The sequence below is a fragment of the Fundulus heteroclitus genome, chromosome 10, assembly GCF_011125445.2.
Source record: "Fundulus heteroclitus isolate FHET01 chromosome 10, MU-UCD_Fhet_4.1, whole genome shotgun sequence".
NCBI classification, from domain to species: Eukaryota; Metazoa; Chordata; class Actinopteri; order Cyprinodontiformes; family Fundulidae; genus Fundulus; species Fundulus heteroclitus.
The window spans coordinates 27687180-27707995 of NC_046370.1; the positions used below are offsets into that span (position 1 = coordinate 27687180).

General features: G+C 41.1%; 1 protein-coding gene across 1 annotated transcript; it reads left to right on the forward strand.

Annotated features, from left to right (window-relative positions):
• The first annotated feature begins 89 nt into the window (after positions 1–89).
• tmem235b (transmembrane protein 235b) lies at positions 90–19265 on the forward strand. Its single transcript, XM_012876105.3, has 4 exons — positions 90–728; positions 825–905; positions 992–1129; positions 18599–19265. Exons 1-4 carry the CDS (start codon positions 551–553, stop codon positions 18826–18828), a joined length of 627 nt encoding a protein of 208 aa, XP_012731559.2. The 5' UTR covers positions 90–550; the 3' UTR covers positions 18829–19265.
• The last annotated feature ends 1551 nt before the right edge of the window (positions 19266–20816 follow it).

Consider the following 20816-nt stretch of genomic DNA (forward strand, 5'->3'; position numbering starts at 1 on the left):
CCCTTATGAAATTAAATGTATTACCTTTACAGTTTTATTTTAACAATGATTTAAAAATGAAGGTGGTGCACTTTTTGCTTCTGCCGTTATAATGTAGGATCACAGTTTTCATCTGCTAAGAAAAATAACACTGGCCCCACCTTGGCATCCCTGATAAATTTGCTCTAGATCCGTCACTGCAAGTCACTATTTCTTGACTCAAATATATTTCCGGCGTGCCCTCTGAGCTTGTCACCACCAAAGCGTCAGCTGATTGCATCAGTTTAACTCTAAATGAGACTCATTAGTCCCAGTTAATTAAAGCGCCAATGACTGCTTCCTCCTCTCCTCTCCGTCTCTGCGTAAACGCGAGTGAAAACCAAGTCCCTCCCAGATAGAAGCTGAGGCAGACCGCTGTCAGACTTTATTCTAGTCGATGTCAGAATTGTCTAAGGAAATCGTTTAGAAATACTTTTAGTTTTTCCTATTCTAAAGGTTAAACCGCGTCGTGGAAACGATAGAAAGATTGGATCGCGCTGTTGCGCATGAGGTCAGCCTGCAGCCGCGCACCATGAAGGTAGCCTTTGGCGCTCTGGTGATCGCTGCTGGTGTCTGCGGGATTCTCAGCTTCGCCTTTTTGGCCACTTCCCTGGGAACCGATCATTGGTACATCATAGAGGTGAGCACGGTGAACATGTCTGACTTTGAGGACATGAGCTCTCACTCCGGATTGTGGCGCATCAACGAAGGTAGGCTACCAACTTCCCCTCATTGCTTTAATGGGCCCCTCCAGGTGGCTGGTCATCACATGTAAACAGTTCTGTGGCGGTTTCTCGTTAATCCAGGCGGGAAGATGCAGGCTGACTCCATTGATTCATTTGCTGCCGATTCCTCCAAATACACCGAGACTGAGATGCGCATGCTGAGTGAGCCTTCCACTAATAAACTCTCACTGTCAGATGTAGTCATAAGTCCTGTGATGCCTAAACTCCTCCATCTGTTTCCACCCCAGGCATGCACGGTGCCATCGTGGTGATGCTGCCTCTCAGCCTGGTTCTCTTGTTGTTCGGAGGAATCTGCGGTCTGGTCAGCTCCCTGGCCCGGAGCCCGGTCCTGCTCACGGGCACGGCCTATTACTTCTTTGTCTGCAGTAAGTTAGACATCAGCTCACACCCATGCCTGCATCTCATACATTAGAATATCAATGCAAAGTTGGTTTATTTCAGTAATTCTCAAAGTGAAGCTCTAGATTTGTTTCATGCAGAATAATCTAATTGAATTGTTTATTTCTGTTTATTATGTTATTTATGTCTCAGATATATTGAAAACCAAAACTTCAGTTTCTCTAAGCATTTGAATATCATAAAACACCAAATTAGTTTATTTCTTTTTTTCTTTTTTCAATACACACATGATTTAGCCGCTTTGAGGTCGACCAACTCAGGGGAAGAACTGACCGCTCTGCAGTCACTAACGGTCAATAACAAAAGTCAGCCACAAAAGGCCATTTCTGTAGAAGCTGGCTGTTCAAGGAAAGCCATGATGAAGCGTGTTAATGGGAAGCTGGGTTAAAGGAAAAAGTAGAAAAGGATGTTGATTTCATCTTATCAAGGTCCCCGTGGGTCTAGAGGAAAATTGGAAAGGAACTCGTTCCAAGTACCTTGAGGTCCAGGGTGATATTTCAACAGTCAATGATGATTTGAGAGACAGTAGATGCAACAATGCAGACTAGCTGAAGGCTACTGTTGGGCTTCCTTAAAGGGAACATATCATGCTTTTTAATGCCTTCCTTTTTACAATTAAATCATTCTGCTGTGGCCTTTATGAAGTGGAACTGCAGCTTCTTTCCAAAAGCTGTGAGGGCTATCGCCCCTGCTGAGAAGTTTGAGGTCTGTTGCATGTTACAATCACACTACATCTGAATGCATAATTTCATAAATGAAGGCTTATATTATTGGACATAATTTACTGCATTGTATCATTAAGGGGGCATTGAGTGATTCAAAGTAATTCATATCGTTCATAAAGGGACTGATATCGGACTTTTTGGACTCAGATACGAATCTTATCAGAACCTAAAGATTGCATTTAAGCTTTTCAGGAAGCGTGCTGGTCAGTACGATAAACTGATTTCAAATATATATAAAACAATGTATATAATCGGCCCATATCGTCAGGATACGCCTGTATTTTAAAATTCAGGCATGAGACTTAGGTGCAAAGGTGCTATATTATGATTATTATTTTAAAATTTGAAATCTAATTTAAAAGAATACTTTTTTCATTTAAATGCCTAATACCTGTAAAAGCTTAGAAATAAAATGGTCAAATCATATTTGTTTATTTTTTTGTGAGTTTTTAACAATGTAAACAAAAATGTTAGATAGGCAGATGATATCCCATCATGTCGATCGCTAAGTACTGAGTGTATGTAATTTACAGTACATGGACATGCATTGCAATAGGCCCACATTTTGTAATTTAATATCCTTTTTATTGGTCTGATTTGATATTAGCAGAATTAATATTAGTAGTGGGACAAAGCGTTTCAGGTTTTCATTAGCTATAATCCTTAATCAAAATGGACAAAAATCAATATTTTAAATACATCAGTTTGTGGGTAATCTATATATAAGTTCAATCTTTTGAAATGAATAGCTGGAACTTTTTGATGATATTCGTATTCGTGGAGATGTATCTATATGACTTCACAGAATCCTCGGAGGAAGTGGAAGACAATCGTATTTTTTATGGTCCACCTATTCTAACATACAAAACAATGTAGGCCGGACACCTCCAGTTTAAAGCTGAAGGGTTTTAATGTCAGCTCTGTGTATGACGAAGAGATCTCGCTTCAGTCAAGATAGCGATGCACCGTTATTGCTGTTACCTGAGCGACCGAGATAAATAATAGCAACAATAAACATTAGTGGAGTTCTTGGCAGCTCCGCTTTGCATCACACTGGTGTAGATCCTCAGTAATCCAGGACATGAGGAGGTGCTCAAGTAAAAGCATCTGGATTTGGTCTCTTTCACCTCTCATCAAAACGGCTTCTTCAGTTCTGAACGTAGTTGGATGTAACAGGCTTATAGAGTAGTCAGAACAAGTACACTAATTTGGCCATTAAGGCACTTTTGGGGCAATTAGGAGACGGCCCTCCCTGCTATTCAGCTCAATGTTTGGGTCGCCGTTGCTTGACGACCCCAACAAGTCCCTAACAAATCCTTGTGCGTTATTTTGTTCACCTCCCAATTTATGAACTGCTGTAAAACTGCCTGGAGAGACGGATCAGGGCTGCAGAGCAGGTGTTACATCAATGGAATCTGAGGCCACCTCCTCTGTTTAGTGTTGGCTTTTCATGCTTCATGTCTCTCAAACCATCCGTCTTCCCTGTCCAAAATGTGCACACTGCTATCTTCAGACGAGAGGCCTTTGTCCTTGAAATGTAAATAAACTGGTAATTCTTGACCTGAGGAGTATGCTTTTATGTGTTAGGCCATCCATTTGTGTAGCTGCTGGGCAAGTTCTCCAGTGTAGAGGTTAGAATATTCCTCGCTGCTCTGGACTGCGTAAACAACACCACTAAGCTCGTGTGTGTGTTTTATCCTGGGGATGAATCAGTGTCTGGCTGAGAGTGAGTTTTGCATAACGCTTGGAAAATCTGTTTCTGGGAATCTCCGGCCGCATATGGAGTGGCGACGCTTCCATCACTTCTTCTTTTCTCCTTTACGAGACTGAGTGGAGTGTTTTCTTGATAAGGGTAACCACAGCTTTGGAAGTGCTCTCTTAATGAGTGCTTGTGCTTCTTCTCCTTCACCTTTGTCCTTGCGAGGAACTGTTCGGCCCACTGCTGCAAGGTTCTGATGTTTGAAGGTTTTTGTTGCAGTGGGTGGCGAGATTCAAAGAGTGTGTGTGTTTTCCATGGACTTCCACTGTGAGGCTTGGCTCTGTCTCCATGTGTACCATGCAGCCTACAAAGGTACTTTGTTGTCTTCAGCATCCTCACTTGTGAACCTGATGTTGTTGTCCAGTGAGTTGATGTGTTCCACTTCCGGGGCATTAGTCATTCTCACATCTAAACTAGTGGCTAGGGGTTGTTTCCGTGTAGGATTTCACAGCCCTGCTCTTCACGTCCTTCATGAAGAGATTGACCACAGTGTGTGAAACTGGCACTCCCAATGCCTCTGTCTGTAGAAGATATTCTTTTAAATGAAGCATGTAATGAAGAGACAGAGATCCAACAGAGGGAGAAGCGTGTGTTCTCTGAGATGTTTCCTGAAAATTTCCACTGGGAGCAGTGTAGATGAAAATAGGATGGGACATCAGATGATCCTGTATCAGTCTGATTTTGCTGGATAAATCTGTAGAGTTCTGTCTAATGTGGGGCGCTAGCTAACAACAGCTACTGCAACCTTCTCACACAAAGTATTTTAAGACAAACGAATATTGTAAACACATTAACGACCAGGTGTGGTTTCCAATTTGTTCGGCTCTGAGTTCTGCTGTAAAACGGAGGGGGGCTGTGCAACTCGGGACCACGTTACCGGCGTGCCAAAGTGTTGGTCAGCGTAGATTCATTTAATTCTTAGAAATTAAATTAGGTGTTCTCAACAAAACAGAAAAATAGCATCCAGAGAAGTTCAACACATTTTAGATCTGTGAACTGATTAGGCTAAGACATTGTCTGATGGGGGCAAAGAGCAAAACTAGGCTGTTTTTTAGGTATAAATGGGAGGGGTTCTGAATTTGAAGAGAAAAACTCCTTTCTAGCTGCTAAACACTGGTGGATTGATGGTGCTGTTAGCTTTAGTTACAGCAAATGGTTCAGACACCTCTTTACTGGTAGATGTTGGAATTGATGGGTGTAAATACAAATATAATAGGTTAATAGGATAGGTTCTGAAGCAGGATCACAAATACAGTTCTGCATTTAACATTTACAAGTGGGTCCTTAATAAGAGTGAGCTGAAAATGGGCCTCGTATGAGATCATCAGCTGGTTACATAACTGCTCGATGATACAATTGGTGTTACAGTTTGCTTTCCTTTTGTTTGGATTTTGTTTGGATAGATTTCCATATATATATATATATATATATATATATATATATATATATATATATATATATATATATATATATATATATATGAGTAGAAATTATGTACATTTAACATTAAAAGACAAATGAAATTCTCATTTCCCAGCCAAGTTAAACTAATTAAATTCTAACTACCAATTAAGATTGTTTAGCTCATTTGTTTTGTCTTCTGTCAAAAATAAACAAAATGTCAGAACTCATTTGTGACTGAGACATAAGGTTCATAGTGAGAAACATTTTAAATCTGTTCTGATAAATGCAGCTATAAATCTTTCTCTGATAACCACAGCTAAGATATTTTAACAATCTCAGCTTGCTAGCACATTTGACACTAACATTAGTGCTGTTACTAAACTAGTTCAGAATCAGCTTTATTTGCCAGGTATGTGTAGACATACGAGGCATCTGACTTTGGGTTGTACAGTGCTAACAATGTTAGATCCAAAGTACATTTTTTGCTCCAAAACAGAAAGTTTCTCAACTTTGACTTAAAAACAAAATCTTCATTTTTAGCAAAATTATACTTTCATTCTTCGTTTAACCCTACTAAATATATCATCCTCACTCTTCCCTACTACTGCAAACGAGGAGCATAATGGACTCATTGAACCATCTTTATTTAAATTCTAGTGAAAATGAACATTACATTTGCAAACTAAGATGTTTGATTACAATTTAAATGAGCTTAATTGATTATGGTAAATGGTCTGTACTTGAGGACGCCACAGAGCTTCACACTACTATCAGTCATTCACCCATTCATTGACATGCTGATGGTGGTTAGCTACATTCGCAGCCACTATTGCTTCCACCAGAACTTTGTCCGCACTTTTATTGTGTACAAAGTGCCATGCTTCCATATTACAAAGATAATTTATCCCCATGCTTTTCCATTCAACTGGGACTCCTAATGATCATCCCGAAAACTAGAGAGGAGAAACATTATTAATTCATGCATTGTGGCAGCATGATAGCATCACATCTAAAGTACTTTTGATTCATAATGGGATCATATTCACTGACAAATGTATGAATAAGTAGCAATAATGCAGAGTGTTTCATTTCTAGGGAGGGAATCAATGATAAAATATTTCAGTCACAGCCCTTCTCAGCATAACAATGCAAGTCAAAAATGAAAATGTTGATGTTTTCACCAATTTTGTTTAAAGTATTTGATATTACATCAGTAAAATCCCACATAAAACAACCACTTTATTATGTTACCATATATTTGCTATACATACATACTGCAGTGCAATGCCTTAGATCGGAGCATATTCACATTTTATTTATTTATTTATCCCCCAGTGTCCTGTCTGGCAATGTGGCAATAAGAATTGTTGTCTTAATGGCAAAAAAAAAGCTCAACAGATTTTACTTTCACAAGTGGAGCAGTACGACTTTCGCCATAGTGCTCTGCTTGATTTATGCATGTAAATAGTATTATTATAATTCATGCAGGGAGTATTTCAAATTATGTGGACACTACAATGGGAAAGTAGGAGATGAAAGGAAGAACAAGAGGAAAAAAAAGAAAGAGAAAAGGTGAAAGAAAGAGGAGATAAAAGGGAGAGAATGATAAAACGTCTTCAGTCTGCTTCATCACCTGCAAGGAGAGATGTAAAAAGAACAGCACAACCAACTGATATAGTATAACAGATACAATGAAGTAACACATTGATACCATTGCTGAATGATATGTATTATTATTTAATCTGACATGTATAATGTGATACCTGAAGTTAAAAATATAGGCTTTCTGTATAGAAGTGAATCTCTAAGTACCTGGAACCCAACACCTGTAGGTGATTGTGAGAGTGCACTTGTGCATGTAAAGTTTATCCAAAAGAAAAATGCTCAATCATGGTTGTGAAGAGCCAAAGACCCGTCCCCCCAGAGCACCGAAGCACCGAGCACCCAAAACTCCAGACGCCCAAAGGGACCCCCAAAGCAAGGGCACCCAAGAGGGGCCAACACAGGAAATCCACCCCTCCACCAAGGGAAGAGGAGAAAAGGCCCCGAGAAAATCCCCCAGCCGCCGCAATTCCGAAGCCCCCAGGAGCCGCGGGGCGAGCCCATGGGCTCCGCCGGCAGCCAGCTACGCTGAAGTGGAACCGGCCATGAGCCCCAGGGACCCGAGGCCCCAAGGGTGCCATGCACCCCGGCGGGAGCCCTGACCATGCCCCGGGGGCCAGGCCCCGCAAAGCAGCCGTCAGGAATGAGCTGGCGCCCGCCCGGGCATCCACCCCTGAACCCGAGGACCGCCAATGCCCCAGCGGGCCAAGGCACCAGCCAGCGGAGGGGGGCAGGATGGGGGGTATGGGCTTCGCACTTAGCGGATACTTGAGATGTTCTTGGTAGAGGGAGCGGTCCAGACCGCTCTCAGGTAAAAAAAAAAAAAAAAACTGCCACATTCACCCCTTCCCACCCTAGTGCCCCACTCACAACGCACAGACCATCTCAAAAAAGCATAAAAACAAAACAAAAAAAGACGACGTCGTACACACATTCGCACATAACACTCACATCCAATAATCCCAGGTTCGGGCACCGGCACCCAAAAGGGGTACCAGGGCCCCGGACCCAGTAGGTTAACCCTGAACTCCACATGGGGGGGCACGTCACCACAACAATCTGACCTACCTGCTTCGGTCCCAACCCCCATCCCGCACCCAGACCAGACGACCCCCAGCACAGACCCCCCGGGGACGGGGCCAACACGATTCAGTGCGGGCCACCCAACCAGAATCTCCCTCGACCACTAAATACCTAACAGGCCCACTCGCTCCCCCTCCATACCCTAGCCTATTTAGGGGGAGCAGACGCGCCAGCCCCAGTCCCGGCAAGTCACGCGGGCCCAACAGCAACCCCCCGCCAAGACACCGGACCCGGTGGCCCGCTCCTCCTCCAGGCCCCAGACTCCAGACGGCAACCGAAGAACGGGGGTGTGAGAAAGACCCGATCCTCCCAATGCCCGCTCAAATGTTGTGTTGTTGCATGTTGTTCTCAAGTGTGTTTAAAACTGGGAGTACCAAAGGGGGTGCCCAGCACAGTCCACCTCCCCTCCGGAACGTAGCTGGTGCCAGCGCACCCACTCCAAGCAACTACAGAGAACCCTCAATGTCTAAATGCGAGAGGGGCTGGAAGGAGCCATCTGAGGTGAGGCCCACACAACAACCCCCCCCCCCCCCCCAGACAATGCCCTACATATATGTGCGTTGTGAAAATGTTGTGAGTGAAAGTGTCTAAAATGCATAATAAAATTGGAGTGAGGGACGTTATCAGACCCCCAGTAACGCCCCCCTCCCCAAGGTCCTACATGTGTGGCAGCGTGATGGAGAAGGCAGAGGGAGGAGTCTGCAGATGGGGAGAAAAGGACCGGGGAGCCTACTGTACTCCCAGGGAGCCAGCTTCCCCGCTGACACCAATAGCCACCCCCGTTCCCCGAGAGCCCACCCGGAGAGGGGGGCCCCGCCAGTCACACCATAGCCCGGGGGCCAGGCCCGTGAGCAAACCACTCACCAGGACCAACACCTCCACCCCTCCCCCCCCAAACCCACCCACCAAACCTCCTGGCTGTCCTGGAAGTATAATGCATATCCACATTTTAGAAAGGCCCAGAAATAGACCAGACCTAAAACCTGTTGAGAATTTATAGACAAAATACTTGCAACTGTATTTGCAGGGAAAAGTGGTCGTATAGCCACAGAGAAGCTGAATACAGAAACATGCAACATTTTCCATGTTTATTTTAAAATATTGAAGACCATCTATCCCCTTTCATTCCACTTTTCTGTCTGATTAAACATTTGTTTGTGTTTGTCTGTCACATAGAATCCTAAGAAACTACACTGAAGTTTGTGGTTCAAAATATGAAATATTAAGGGGTATGAATATTTCCACGAAGCACTAAGCTGGAATGGCCCTCTGCATGAAGAAGGAAACAGTACAATGACACTGGCTCCACGCTGCAACCCTTGGAAACAGCTCAGGGGAAAGTATTTAGTTAAATATACAACCACAGATTGATACTGTAGAACATTTATAGGCCAGACCTCATACCAAAATGATTCCTCACACAAGTTTGTTTATCCTTCTCTAAGAGGAACATTGAAGAACATTTTCTTTACATCACGGTTTGTTAGCGTTACACAGTGTAGTGTATTTTTTTATCACATTAAACTGTGCTTTTGCTAGATTATTGGAAAGCAAATTTCATTTCCCACCTTTTTAAAACAATAAATATATGGAAGCGTTGATTTAAAGTTACAGGACAATCAGTATCTAACATGATGAAGAGGATATTCCTCTTCATCATGTTAGTATGTTCCCTGGTTAAGTCATCGCCATGAAGAGCATAGTCAGAATAACAACAATAAGGCAGGAAAGTTAAACTAACCTTAATGTGTTCTAATGGAGAGATGCAAATGCAGGGGAACGAGAAAAACGAAATGAACAAAACTTATAACCAATTACTACCTTCTGGTTAATGGTAAAGTTAGATTACTTTTTTTCATATTAACGCTGTCATGTTAATGTGGGTATTTATAGTAATCAGGTTACTGTTGGGCTCATAAACCCATTTTCTTAACTTGTGGCACACCTCTTCCAGCTTGATCCCTCCGGGTTCTCTCCTGCCAGGGCCTTGTGGCGTTCATAAAAAGGACCTTGTGACAGAGACTTACCTACAAAGACTCTTTATAGTCTTGCCTTAATAACCAGCACATGGCGAGGAGCAAGATAGGGTCAAGGTCTGAATCAGACTCAAGCCTTCTTGTGAACTTCTTGACTGTCAGACTCTTATAAAAAAATATTTGTTGATCAGCTCTGCTGCTCCTTATTTTGGAACTATTATTTGATCTAAACTAATAACTTTAGCAATTGTATGGAAATAACCCTTCACTGTGTTTTAACATGGGACAAGTAAGTGAGAATTCAAAAGAAGATGCATGGATTTACAAATTAGGGCTTAGAAGGGTAATTTTTGATAAATGAGTTACCTTGTCAGAATTGTGGCACTGCTCGGAAATCAGTGACTTATTTGTTGTTTTAAAACACATATATTCCAAATTGTCTTGAACATGCTGATGTAGTTTTGGGATCACAGTCGTTTCCAGCTGAGGTCAGGTTTTTCTGTGGTTGCTTGGTGCCCTCCACCTTCCTATGCTCACCTGAGAAAACCTGTTTGGTAAACAGTTCTATGGCTAAATGAGAAGCAAACAAATGTGATTGATTACAGAGATATTGTTTTCTGTTTTTAGAAAGCAACGCTCAATGAAACAGTATTAATCCCAATTAAAAAGTTCAAATTCCTTAGTATCAAGTTTCACCAATATCTTATTTAGCTATTCATATATAGCATCCTTAACCATTTTAAAGTAATCTTACACATCAACGTTTTTCCAAAAAATGTTTGACAAAAACTGTACACTGTTATCAGAAAATGTCATTGCAGTCTAAATCTGAAAGCTTTGTGGAGGCAAAATATAAAATCAGATGTGTCATCACAGTTTGTTTTTATTTAATTTTTTTCCACATTCGATGCCTCTGCCTTAGTGTTTTGGTGTCTTCTGATTGGTTACTGACCAGGCCAGGGAATTTAATAGTTACTGAATAATATTGAACATTTAAAGGCAGTGCTGATTACTTTAATGATGTGTTTAACACTACAGGTATTTCATTAATAAATGAAGTTTGAAAAATAGTCTAAACTATTACAAAGATTATGTGTGCCTGAGTCTAAAGACGTCCTGCATATATTAACCATCAGCAGTATTTAGGTTGACCTCGGAGGCTGCTGTCCATGGTACTGAATAGTCAGATTGTTATTAAAAGAAAGATGCTGATGTATGGTAGAATCGTCTGACAGGTAAACCATGTCTGCTTTATTAGTTATTTATCAAGACATGTTATCTTCTGATAACAATTTGATTTTATATTTTATAGTATTTTCCCAACTGACCAGTGCAGATGGGACTTCACTGGTCAGTTACAAATTATTCAGGAAACCAATCTACAGCAATAAGAAAAAATAGGTCAAGGATCTTTTAAGAAACCTTAAATAAGAATGTGGTGGCATTTGATGATTACCAATTTAGATTTTATAGATTTATATTTAATTTAATATAGCTATTCTAATGTACAAGGTGTGCTTCAATGCACCATAGCTTAGATTAGATTAGCGTCTTCAGTCACTCAATAGAACCAACACTGGTATTCTGGAACTGTACCAAAAAGGGGGGAAAAAAAGCCACTGGTGAACCCGATATTCAGCCAGACACAAAGTTACGACACAAAGGCAGAACTGCAGCATGCAGACAAAGGTAATGTTTATCTGAAGAGTCCAGCTGGCTGAGCACACAGGGTCTGGTAGAGGAAGGGCACATCGAGATTAGATCAGATCAGACGAGAAGAGACGTTCTGGCAGGGATGAGTTGGCTGAGGCAGGTATATGTTGACAGGTGAACAGAGTTCACTAATAAGTGCAGCAGGTGGATCTGATTAACAGAATGGTGTTGGCTGGAAGGAGACTGAGCTGATTGGATAGTGGCAGAGGTGAAGGCTGATCCAAGAAAAGTCCAAAATAAACAAACAAACCTAAATCATGACAGCTTTGGATTTATATATTGTAATGGATATTAATAATTATCAATTAAGTGAGCACACCACTCATGAAAACAAATGATGCATCGTTTGTCTTTAAGTTATTTATTCAAAGACATGAGCGTTTGAATGTCTCTGTCGCCAACGCAGTCAAAAAACAGAGCAATGAGAAAAAGAACACACTAACTTTTATACATTCTGGGTTAACGAAGAAAGGTGGGGTGCACCCACTGTAGCATGAGAGCTTCTTTCACACGGGAATGTTATGCAGGTGCACCCAGAGAAGATATGATCAGAGTTACATACATCAATACAAAATTTCACAACAGTATCCATAAAGTTTTAATTGTCAGCTAGAGGTGAGCCATCCTCTTATACCCTTCAACTGGCCTGAAATTGTTCTGAAATCTTTTTTCTGTTCCATTTGAAAGTAAAAGTCGATTATCAAAAAAAAAAAAAGTAGTAAAATTTTGGAGGCAGATCGATTGATGTGACCGCTAAATCCAAGTCACATAACTCACATGTCAGCTATTCCTTTCTTAAATTTCTTGTTTGTTGAGACTTATGGAGGCATTCGATGACTGTAGAATTATTATATTTTTTTTGTGATTCTCTACCATTTTTTTTTACATAGAAGATGCTCAAAAATAGGTTGGACTTTCCCCTCACGGTCCCATGGTTGTCACATGCCCAGAATGGTCCAGAATGCCAACTGGGTAATCCAGCCTTGGTGAAGGTTTGTACTTTCACCAAGGCTGGATTGAGGGAGTTATTGCATCATGAAACATCCCCACTCCTTAATGGATTTTCTGGTACATTGTGCTCAGAGACCAGGAACTTTCAATCAATATCTACTGCCTTCCACGCTTCATGTTGCCTTCAGATGAGCTCAAGAACATTGTTCAGGGAGCTTCATGGGAAGGGTTTCAGGACTGGGCAGCTGCATCCAAGTCTTATGTCACCAAGTGTGAGGCAATCTAATACCTGGCACAATAGGACTCTAGTGAAATGGAGGTAATCAGTATGTACAGACCAGCCTGGAGACTCCTCACCTCAGTCTGAGTGCACAACTTCACTATGAATTGCTGCAGAGACAGTGAGCCAGGCCTTCTTGTCGAACATCAGGGTCAGTTTTACAGCCTTTGTATCTAGTAGCTAAGGTCACTTAAGTTTATATGTGTGTGTGAAAGCAGCCAATCAAATATCTCTACTATTTAGTTAATCTTGGAAACATTTCAGAAGTTTTTAGACATTTGAAAAGCTCAATGCATCAGCCTATAACACATGAACAACATAGCTTTTTCATTCAGCAATCACTGAAAAGGGAAGTGAATTTTAGCAGAATACAAAAAAAAAAAAAAATTAACCTTCTACTTTGACCACACATAAAACAGTAGGATTCAGAATTCATGAGGTTAAATGAAATGGTCGTGGGAAAAACTGGATTTGAACAGCACTGTGTCTCGCAATAACATGGCAGTAAAAAGTTATTGCATTTTTTAAATTTGTCATGGTATGAATAAATGAATGATGCACATTTTGTAGCAGCTAAGCCATAATCAAACCTCCCCACCCAAATTCCCCGGAGAGACATGATTACAGCTTGTTGGCTGTTATCAGAACTGTTTGCCATTATTGCAAATAACTCATATATAAGTCACTCATCAATAAGACTAGGAAGAAATGTTCACCAGGGATCAAAACATTTCTAGGTTCAAATGATTTGGTCCTGAACCCCTTATTTTCTTGTGATTGGTATGATTTCAGATGTTGTTCATTTGTTGTTCTGTCTTCTCTTATCCCCAGTCGGTAGGCAGATGACCGTTTACAATGAGCCTGTTTCTGCTGGAGGGAGAGTTTTCTGCTCCACTGTCGCTACATGCATGCTCAGTATGAGGGATTGCTGCAAAGCCATTGACAATGCAGACGACTGTCCACTGTGGCTCTACGCTCTTTCATGAGGAGTGAATGCTGCTTGTCAAGACTTGATGCAATCTGCTGGGTTTCCTTAGATAGAAAACTTTTTGACCAATCTGTCAGGATGATTTGATTGGAATCATTTGATTGAAAACTTTGTAAACTGCCTTGAGATGACATGTGTTGTGAATTGGCACAATGCAAATAACTTGATGCAAATACTCCACATCACCAATCACTAAGCATAATGAGCATTAAAAAATATTTCCTGATTCTTTGGATTATATATTTACCAGTGTGTCCTGAGTGAGATTTCCTTCAGCATGCAGAAAACTTATTTATGTTTGCATGTAGACGGCTGTAAAGAATTAACTGCATCCAGATGTGGCCCTCCTGGGTTCTTCACCCTGTAAAGTGGTCTTCTTTATGGTAGACTTCTTTAGAAAGAAAATGACTTTATTAAGACAGAAACTCTACTTTAACATATTTAATCTAACAAGCCAGAGGAATGCTACAGTGATACAGTAGCACAGTCTAGTTATTACCTTTGTTTTATGCTATTATCACAAATTATAGTGTTATCACTGTATCAGCACATCCAGCCTGTGTCATTCTAACATGAATGTTCTTGGCTCTAAACCGAAAGTCTTCAACATAGTCCCCGCACCTTAATCCCCAGACTTGTAAACCCACTTCTGTTATTTGTGGTGACATGAAAAATCAGATCACTGGTGACAGATAAAAAAATACAATATTATTTTTTATTCACATGGCTATTTGTATGATTAAATGTATATTTAGTCTTTTTTTTTATTACATTATACATTGTTGCCTAAGGATTGCAGAAAGGTACAGTTGGTAACACTGTTGCCTTGCATCCTGTAGACCTGAAAACTGACTCAGAGCCTATCTGTTTAACTGTGAATCTTTCCTAGACAGCCATTACACTCTCTAACATAGAAAGCACTCCTGGATCAGTGCTTCTGTGTTCTTTTTGTGTCTGCTCTGTCTTCTCAAACCCTCAGTCAGTCGTGACAGATGTTTTATTGAGTTCAAACGGGCCTTGCCTTATTAGGCATTCCTTTTTGTTTAGTTTCGTAGTTTATAGTGAGAAGTCCCTGTGCAGTGTTTCCCATAGGTTGAGAATGTACTTCTGGTGGTGGACAGTGCGGAGACGCTTTGTACAGTACGGCGTAGCATGGTGCCTGTCTCTAAATCACAACCGCTGCTCATACTGTAAACCTTACATATCAGGTGAGAATTATTTACACTGAATATTGTGTAATCATCCTCTTACATATTTCACTACGTCACACATACCAGAACTTGTGTCTTGTGTCTGCCTAAGCTAGGCTCCCACATACCAAGGGGCAGCCCTGGTGGAATAGGCTGGCATTTGGGGGTTCGTGCCCACCCTGGTCTGGAAGCTGTTATCTGTTTTTTTTGGTTTTATTTATTTATTTATTTATTCAATCTCACAGTGGCCAACTTCATGTTATTCCTATCTTGATTTGTCAGTCATGCAATTCAACCAATCAAGCCAAAGAAAAGCAACATGCTAGCCAACTATCTATCACATAAAATCCTACTTGAACACAATGTAGTTAGTGGTCATAGCATGAGAAAATGTAGAAAAGTTAAAGTAGGAGCGATCACCCCTGATCCAAAGGGTAAAGAAAAGAACGCAACTAAACTGAATTTATGATTACTAATACAGTTGACATGGCTAATGACAACCAAAACTTGGTTGACTTTTATTCCTGGTTAGTTTGCTTTTATCAGGTATTGTATTTATGAAAAGAAGGACAACACTGCTGTCCGGTCAGGTGGTGATACCAGCTTTAACATTGTTATTTGACAGAAAAGGTGTACATGTTAATGAGAATGTCAACGATTTTCCTGACATGTCAAACCCAATTTGCTTTATGGTTACAATCCTTCTGGTAAACACAGAGACGTGGGGTTTGATGGGAAACACTGTTTACATTTCCTAACCACAAGGCAACATTTCCGCCTGGCAGATAAAAACCTGACAAACAAACCTGAACCCAGATCTCTTTGAAACTTTGTTTCTCAAACGGCAGATAAATGCGTCTATTTCCTGTTAGTGAAGGTAGCCCTTGCTGTTTGCAGTTCAGTCATTTCCCAGCTGTGTCTATGTCTCCTTCTGCACCTCCGTTCATTGCCATCAAGAGCATAACAAAGAGCCATCGGGCCAGTTTCCTCATCACGTTCCCCTCTCTGTTGCACCTCAGGGTGTAATTGTAATAAAATCTTTATTAGTCACCACCCTGGGTAGCTCCACTTGCATACACTAAAAGCGGGAGCAAGCTGTCAAAATTAAAAAGGTTTCCAATAGCAACGCCGTGAAACTGGTGTGGACTGGGCATGTGCCTTGTTTTCTTCTATGTAGATAAGGGAGGCTGATATCACACACATCGATGCATTTCCCGTCTCTTGATATGAGATTTCTGGCAGCTTGGTCTTGTCTCTCAGATTAGCGCTCTTACTGCCAGCTCAAGGAGATGTCAGTGTCCACAGACCCATTTGGAAAGGTCTTGGTAGGAGTATCTGTAGCTTCAACAATTTAAAATGTTAAGTCATATTTATGGGTTATTGGGGTGTTGACCGGATAATAAGTAAGACAAGATAAGATGGGCTTTATTGATCTCACCGTGGAGAAATTCATTTGTCACACATCGACTTAATAAACAAAAGGAGGAAAAGGTGCATAAGGTATATATAGTGTGTCTACATATATACAGTGTATCAAAAAATTTAAAAAAAGTACAAAGGAAATAGTAGAAAGTAGAAACAATAGTTAGAAACCTCCAAGCGGTGCCTGGTTGAGCAAATATCGCAGGTTCCTCACAGAACATGTCATTTAAATGTCATGTTTAAATAATGGGTGCATAGATATGCTAACAGATTTTAGATATTTGAACAAATTTTAATGTGGAAAAAAATTAATCTGTATAGATTACCTGTTAAAATAAATGTTAGTCCTTAAATATTTGATCGTTCCTGTAATGCAGTAAATCGTGGAGATTTTTCACTCTGGCTTATTAGAAGCACTGTACGGCCAAAAGTATTCGTTCATCTGCCTTGACTCGCATATGAACTTCAGTGACATCCCATTTTAAATTAATCGGGTTCAATATGACGGTGGTCCACACTTTGCAGCTATAACAGCTCCAACTCTTCCTGAAAGGCTTTCCACGAGGTTCTGCTGTCTATTTGGTGGAATTTTTTGACCATTCTTCAAGAAGCACATTTGTGAGATCAGACTCTGATGTTGGACGAGAACGTCTGACTCTCACTCTCTGCTCTAACTTCATCCCAAAGATGTTCTGTCTAGTGTTCTTCTGGCTACCTCCAAACCCAGACTGGTTCATCAGATTGCCAGATGGCGAAATATCACTCCAGAAAGTACACCTCCACTGCTCTGGGGTCCAATGGTGGCATGCTTTAAACCGCTGCATCAGAGTCTTGCATTGCATTTGGTGATGTGTGGCTTGGATTTAGCTGCTCGGCCATGGAAACCCATTCCATCAAGCTTTCTACACACTGTTCTTGTGAAAGCCACATCGGCTGACTGTATTTTTTTTTTTTTTTTTTTAGAAATGTTTGGTTGAAAGCATCATCACTCATGATCTCTTATTGTGGTTTACAAGCTGCACCTCAACTGACATGGAGGCCCTTGAGAGAGTAGGAAAGTCATCTCAGGTCCATATGAAGACACCACTTTCTGACCTTTATGACATTCTGCCAAGGTCAGAAAGAATAATACATAACTATTCTCATCCAGATTAGATCTGGCTGAGTTACTGCCACCAGGAAGCATAGATCCATATTTGTCAGACCAGCCAGCCTGAATTACCCCATGTGCATTCAATGCTCAGCTTGTCAGTCTGGGCTGGCTTAAGGTTGCCTTATGCTTGACGCACGTACGTTCTTCTCAAAAATGAGAAAAGCGCACACAACGCCTGCAGCATTAACGCACCGTGAGGCTCTTCCTCTGAACTAGCAATTTCCTCCTAGACTCTAGAGAGCAGTGTTGTGCTCCTACATCTAACGTACAACCCCCCACTACACGTAGAAGTAGAAAGCAGTTGTTTCCAACATTTGAGCCTCTTACTTTCTTCAAACAGTGACGGTGATTTCTGTCCAGGAATTGTCAACAAATTTGTTGACCACAGTCAAGATGGCGGCCGCAACGCAATGTTTTAATGGTGTCCTTTATGTCCTGAGTGAGCTGGACATGTCTTTAAGAACTCAACAACTGGCCACAGTCTTTATCAAATTGCCATCACACTTAATAATAACCAATAATAATATAACTGGTATCAGGCTTTCCTAAAATGACACACTACACTATGTTTCACGTAATGTGTACTATTTTTTTTTACTTTTGTGTATTTATTTTTATTGGGTGTATAATGTTTTGTTTTTGTTTCTTTTTTAGCTAAACGGTTTCCATTGACCTTGCACATGTTTAATGGCAATAAAGACTTTAATTTGAATTGAACTCACTAGTGTTCTGTAACTAATGGACAAAAGCTAAATCGATTTATCATTGAATAAATGAATTGAGTTACTACTACCATATACAAAATGTATTAACTGTTAGTATTTTTAATACTGTTTTTTTTTTAAATCTATAAATATTTGACCTTATAATTAATATTTCAAATGGTACATCAGTTTTATCTGATCGTCTTAAGGTTTGAAATTGATCATCGATGGCCACCATAGCAAAAGGTACTATTACATCAAGTTATATGCTGGCGTAGTTAAAGCAAAATAAATCAAATTCAGAATAGCTCACGAGAAGCAGTTTGTGTTTGTTGTGTAAATGATAATTTCTGAAACGATGCACAGCTTCCACTTTTTCCACAGTTTACCAAATCGAAATGCACCTCGGTGTTGGAAAACCAACAGCTAATTCATGTCCTATTCACCTGTTTTTTTCTGTTTGCATGTGATGCTTCGACATCCAGGCCTGCTGACTCTGTGTGGTGCAAGTCTCTACATCTTTTACTCATACCAAGCGCTGTCTGAGACCGAGAGTCTGGTTGGACCGGAGGGTCTGGCCTACATCCACACCTCCTTCGGCTGGTCTCTAGGTCTGGCCTGGCTCTCCTACGGCTTGGAGCTCCTCACTGGAACTTTGCTGCTTATAGCGGCACAAAGGGCCAAGCTGCGACAAAGAGGTCCCACCAAGGCCTGACACTCCTCTCCACATGGATCCCTGATTTGCACAAATGAAACTGAAGCCGGAATGAGCTGAGAGGAACAACAGAGGTGTGGTACACCGGTGCAATGAATTTGGCCATAAAATGTGAACCTGCACCTTTGCAAGCGACGCAAGCAGGTCCCAAGAAGCATAGAATGAGTGAGCTGTGATCAGTTGTGCCCTCTTGTAGTGTGTGTTGAGATCGCTTCTCATTTGGAGTCAATTACGGTGTTTTTATCTGTGGCGAACAAACCTTGAGCATTTCATATAAAAAGTCTAATCTGTAAAATTGTCCGCTCGAGGGTCAAAGTTCCTCTGCTTTTGTCGTTTTAAATGGGTTGGATTTGCTGTTTTTAGTTGGATGACAAAGTGTTGAATGTTATGTGACATGGTACAATGTAAATAAAGGAAATGTACAAAAAATATCAAAATGCTTCCCATTTTCTTCTGTTTTACTCTTTTAAAGCACTCAACTCAGACGGTTGTTTTCACTGTACAGTGCTTTGGACAGCTTTTAGTTTTCCGTGAATCACTGGGTTACAACCATAAAGCTGTTTGGATCTATCCATGGTACTGCATGATTGCAAAGTGGTTTTCAAATAATATTAAATAAAAATCAAAAACCTGGAGCCTGCATTTGTACCTAGCTCCCTTAAGTTAGTATTTTATAGAACCTCCTTTGGCTGCAGTTTTTCAATTTTCAAGAAAATTTTGAAGTCTTGCAAAAGATTCTGAGTTGAATTTAGGCCCGGACTTTGGCTGAAAGATGAACTTCTGTCCCTGTCAAGTCTCGTGTAGCCTCCAACAGGATCGAGCTGTATTTATTTTCATCTATCTGACCACATTCCCTGTGAAAGAAGTTTCCCCACAAAGCTACAGAGCACTATTTGCCAAAGCCAGTCTCCATAGAGTTGCTTCCCCCAGACTCTCAATCTGATGAACACTGAATGGTCCCATGCATATGTGCTCCAATGTGGTCCTCTTTTGTCAAATTGCGTATGTTCCTATTGATCTGTCTTCACTGAGCACAAACTGGAACTGAAGTCACATTCCTTCTCTATGAAGCAACTTGCCAATTAATCTGATTCCAATTCAGACCACTTATCACCATGGCGACAGTGTGTTCAGGGTGACGAAAAGGAGCTTCTCTTGGTTTTCTTCCTGCCATTGCTTTGTTGTTGTGAGTTTTCCATAAAGGTCAGGTTTGGGAAGTGGATTACTAACAGCTGTTACAGTTACTGACAACCTTTCCCAATTGATCTCTGCAGCTCCTCCAGAGTTACCATGAGCTTTTAATAACGCTCTCTTTGCCTGGCCTGTTGGTGGACAGCCCTGTCTTGGTGGGTCAGCAAATGGGCCATCTTCCTCCCATTTTTTTCATGTGGGGGGGTTGGGCGGATTAAACAGAACTCTCTGAGATATTCAAACCTTGGGATAAGGTTTAAGAACCCAACTTTTATTTAAACATTTCCATAAGGTTCTCTCTGACCCGTCTGCTGTGCTCCTTGGTCTTCATGACGCTGGTTGTTCTGTAATGTTCTCCAACTGAAGGCTTCACAGAACAGCTGGATTTAAACCAAGTTTAAATTAAACACAGGGGGACTCTACTCTCCAATTGGGCGACTTTTGAAAGCAATTAGTTGCCCTGGACTCCATTTGAAGCTATTTGTTGCTGTCAGTTGAGGTTAAATAATATTCTTTGTCTTCATCTCTTCACCATAATCAGCATTTGCTCAGTCTCCAGGCAAGTGGACGGATCAGCTGGACTGCTTCTAGATTACCTTGGAGGATTTTTTATTTTTTTTTAGTCAGGCAGGCACGCCTTCCTCAAATTCAACAAGTTCACTCTCACATCGATGCTCCAAACTCACCAGAGTAGAAGCCGACTGGGAACATAAGAGCAACTACGTAGATCAGGACCACTGTTCTGCAGATTTTCCTGCAGGGGAACTCATCATGCCAACCCACTGGATGTCCTGCTC

Excerpts from the sequence above, each read along its gene's own strand:
- tmem235b (XM_012876105.3), top strand. The coding sequence starts at position 551 with ATGAAGGTAGCCTTTGGCGCTCTGGTGATCGCTGCTGGTGTCTGCGGG. Across the intron at positions 729-824 it reads ATTGTGGCGCATCAACGAAG|GCGGGAAGATGCAGGCTGAC; the intron begins GTAGGCTACCAA and ends TCGTTAATCCAG. Across the intron at positions 1,130-18,598 it reads CTATTACTTCTTTGTCTGCA|GCCTGCTGACTCTGTGTGGT; the intron begins GTAAGTTAGACA and ends TTCGACATCCAG.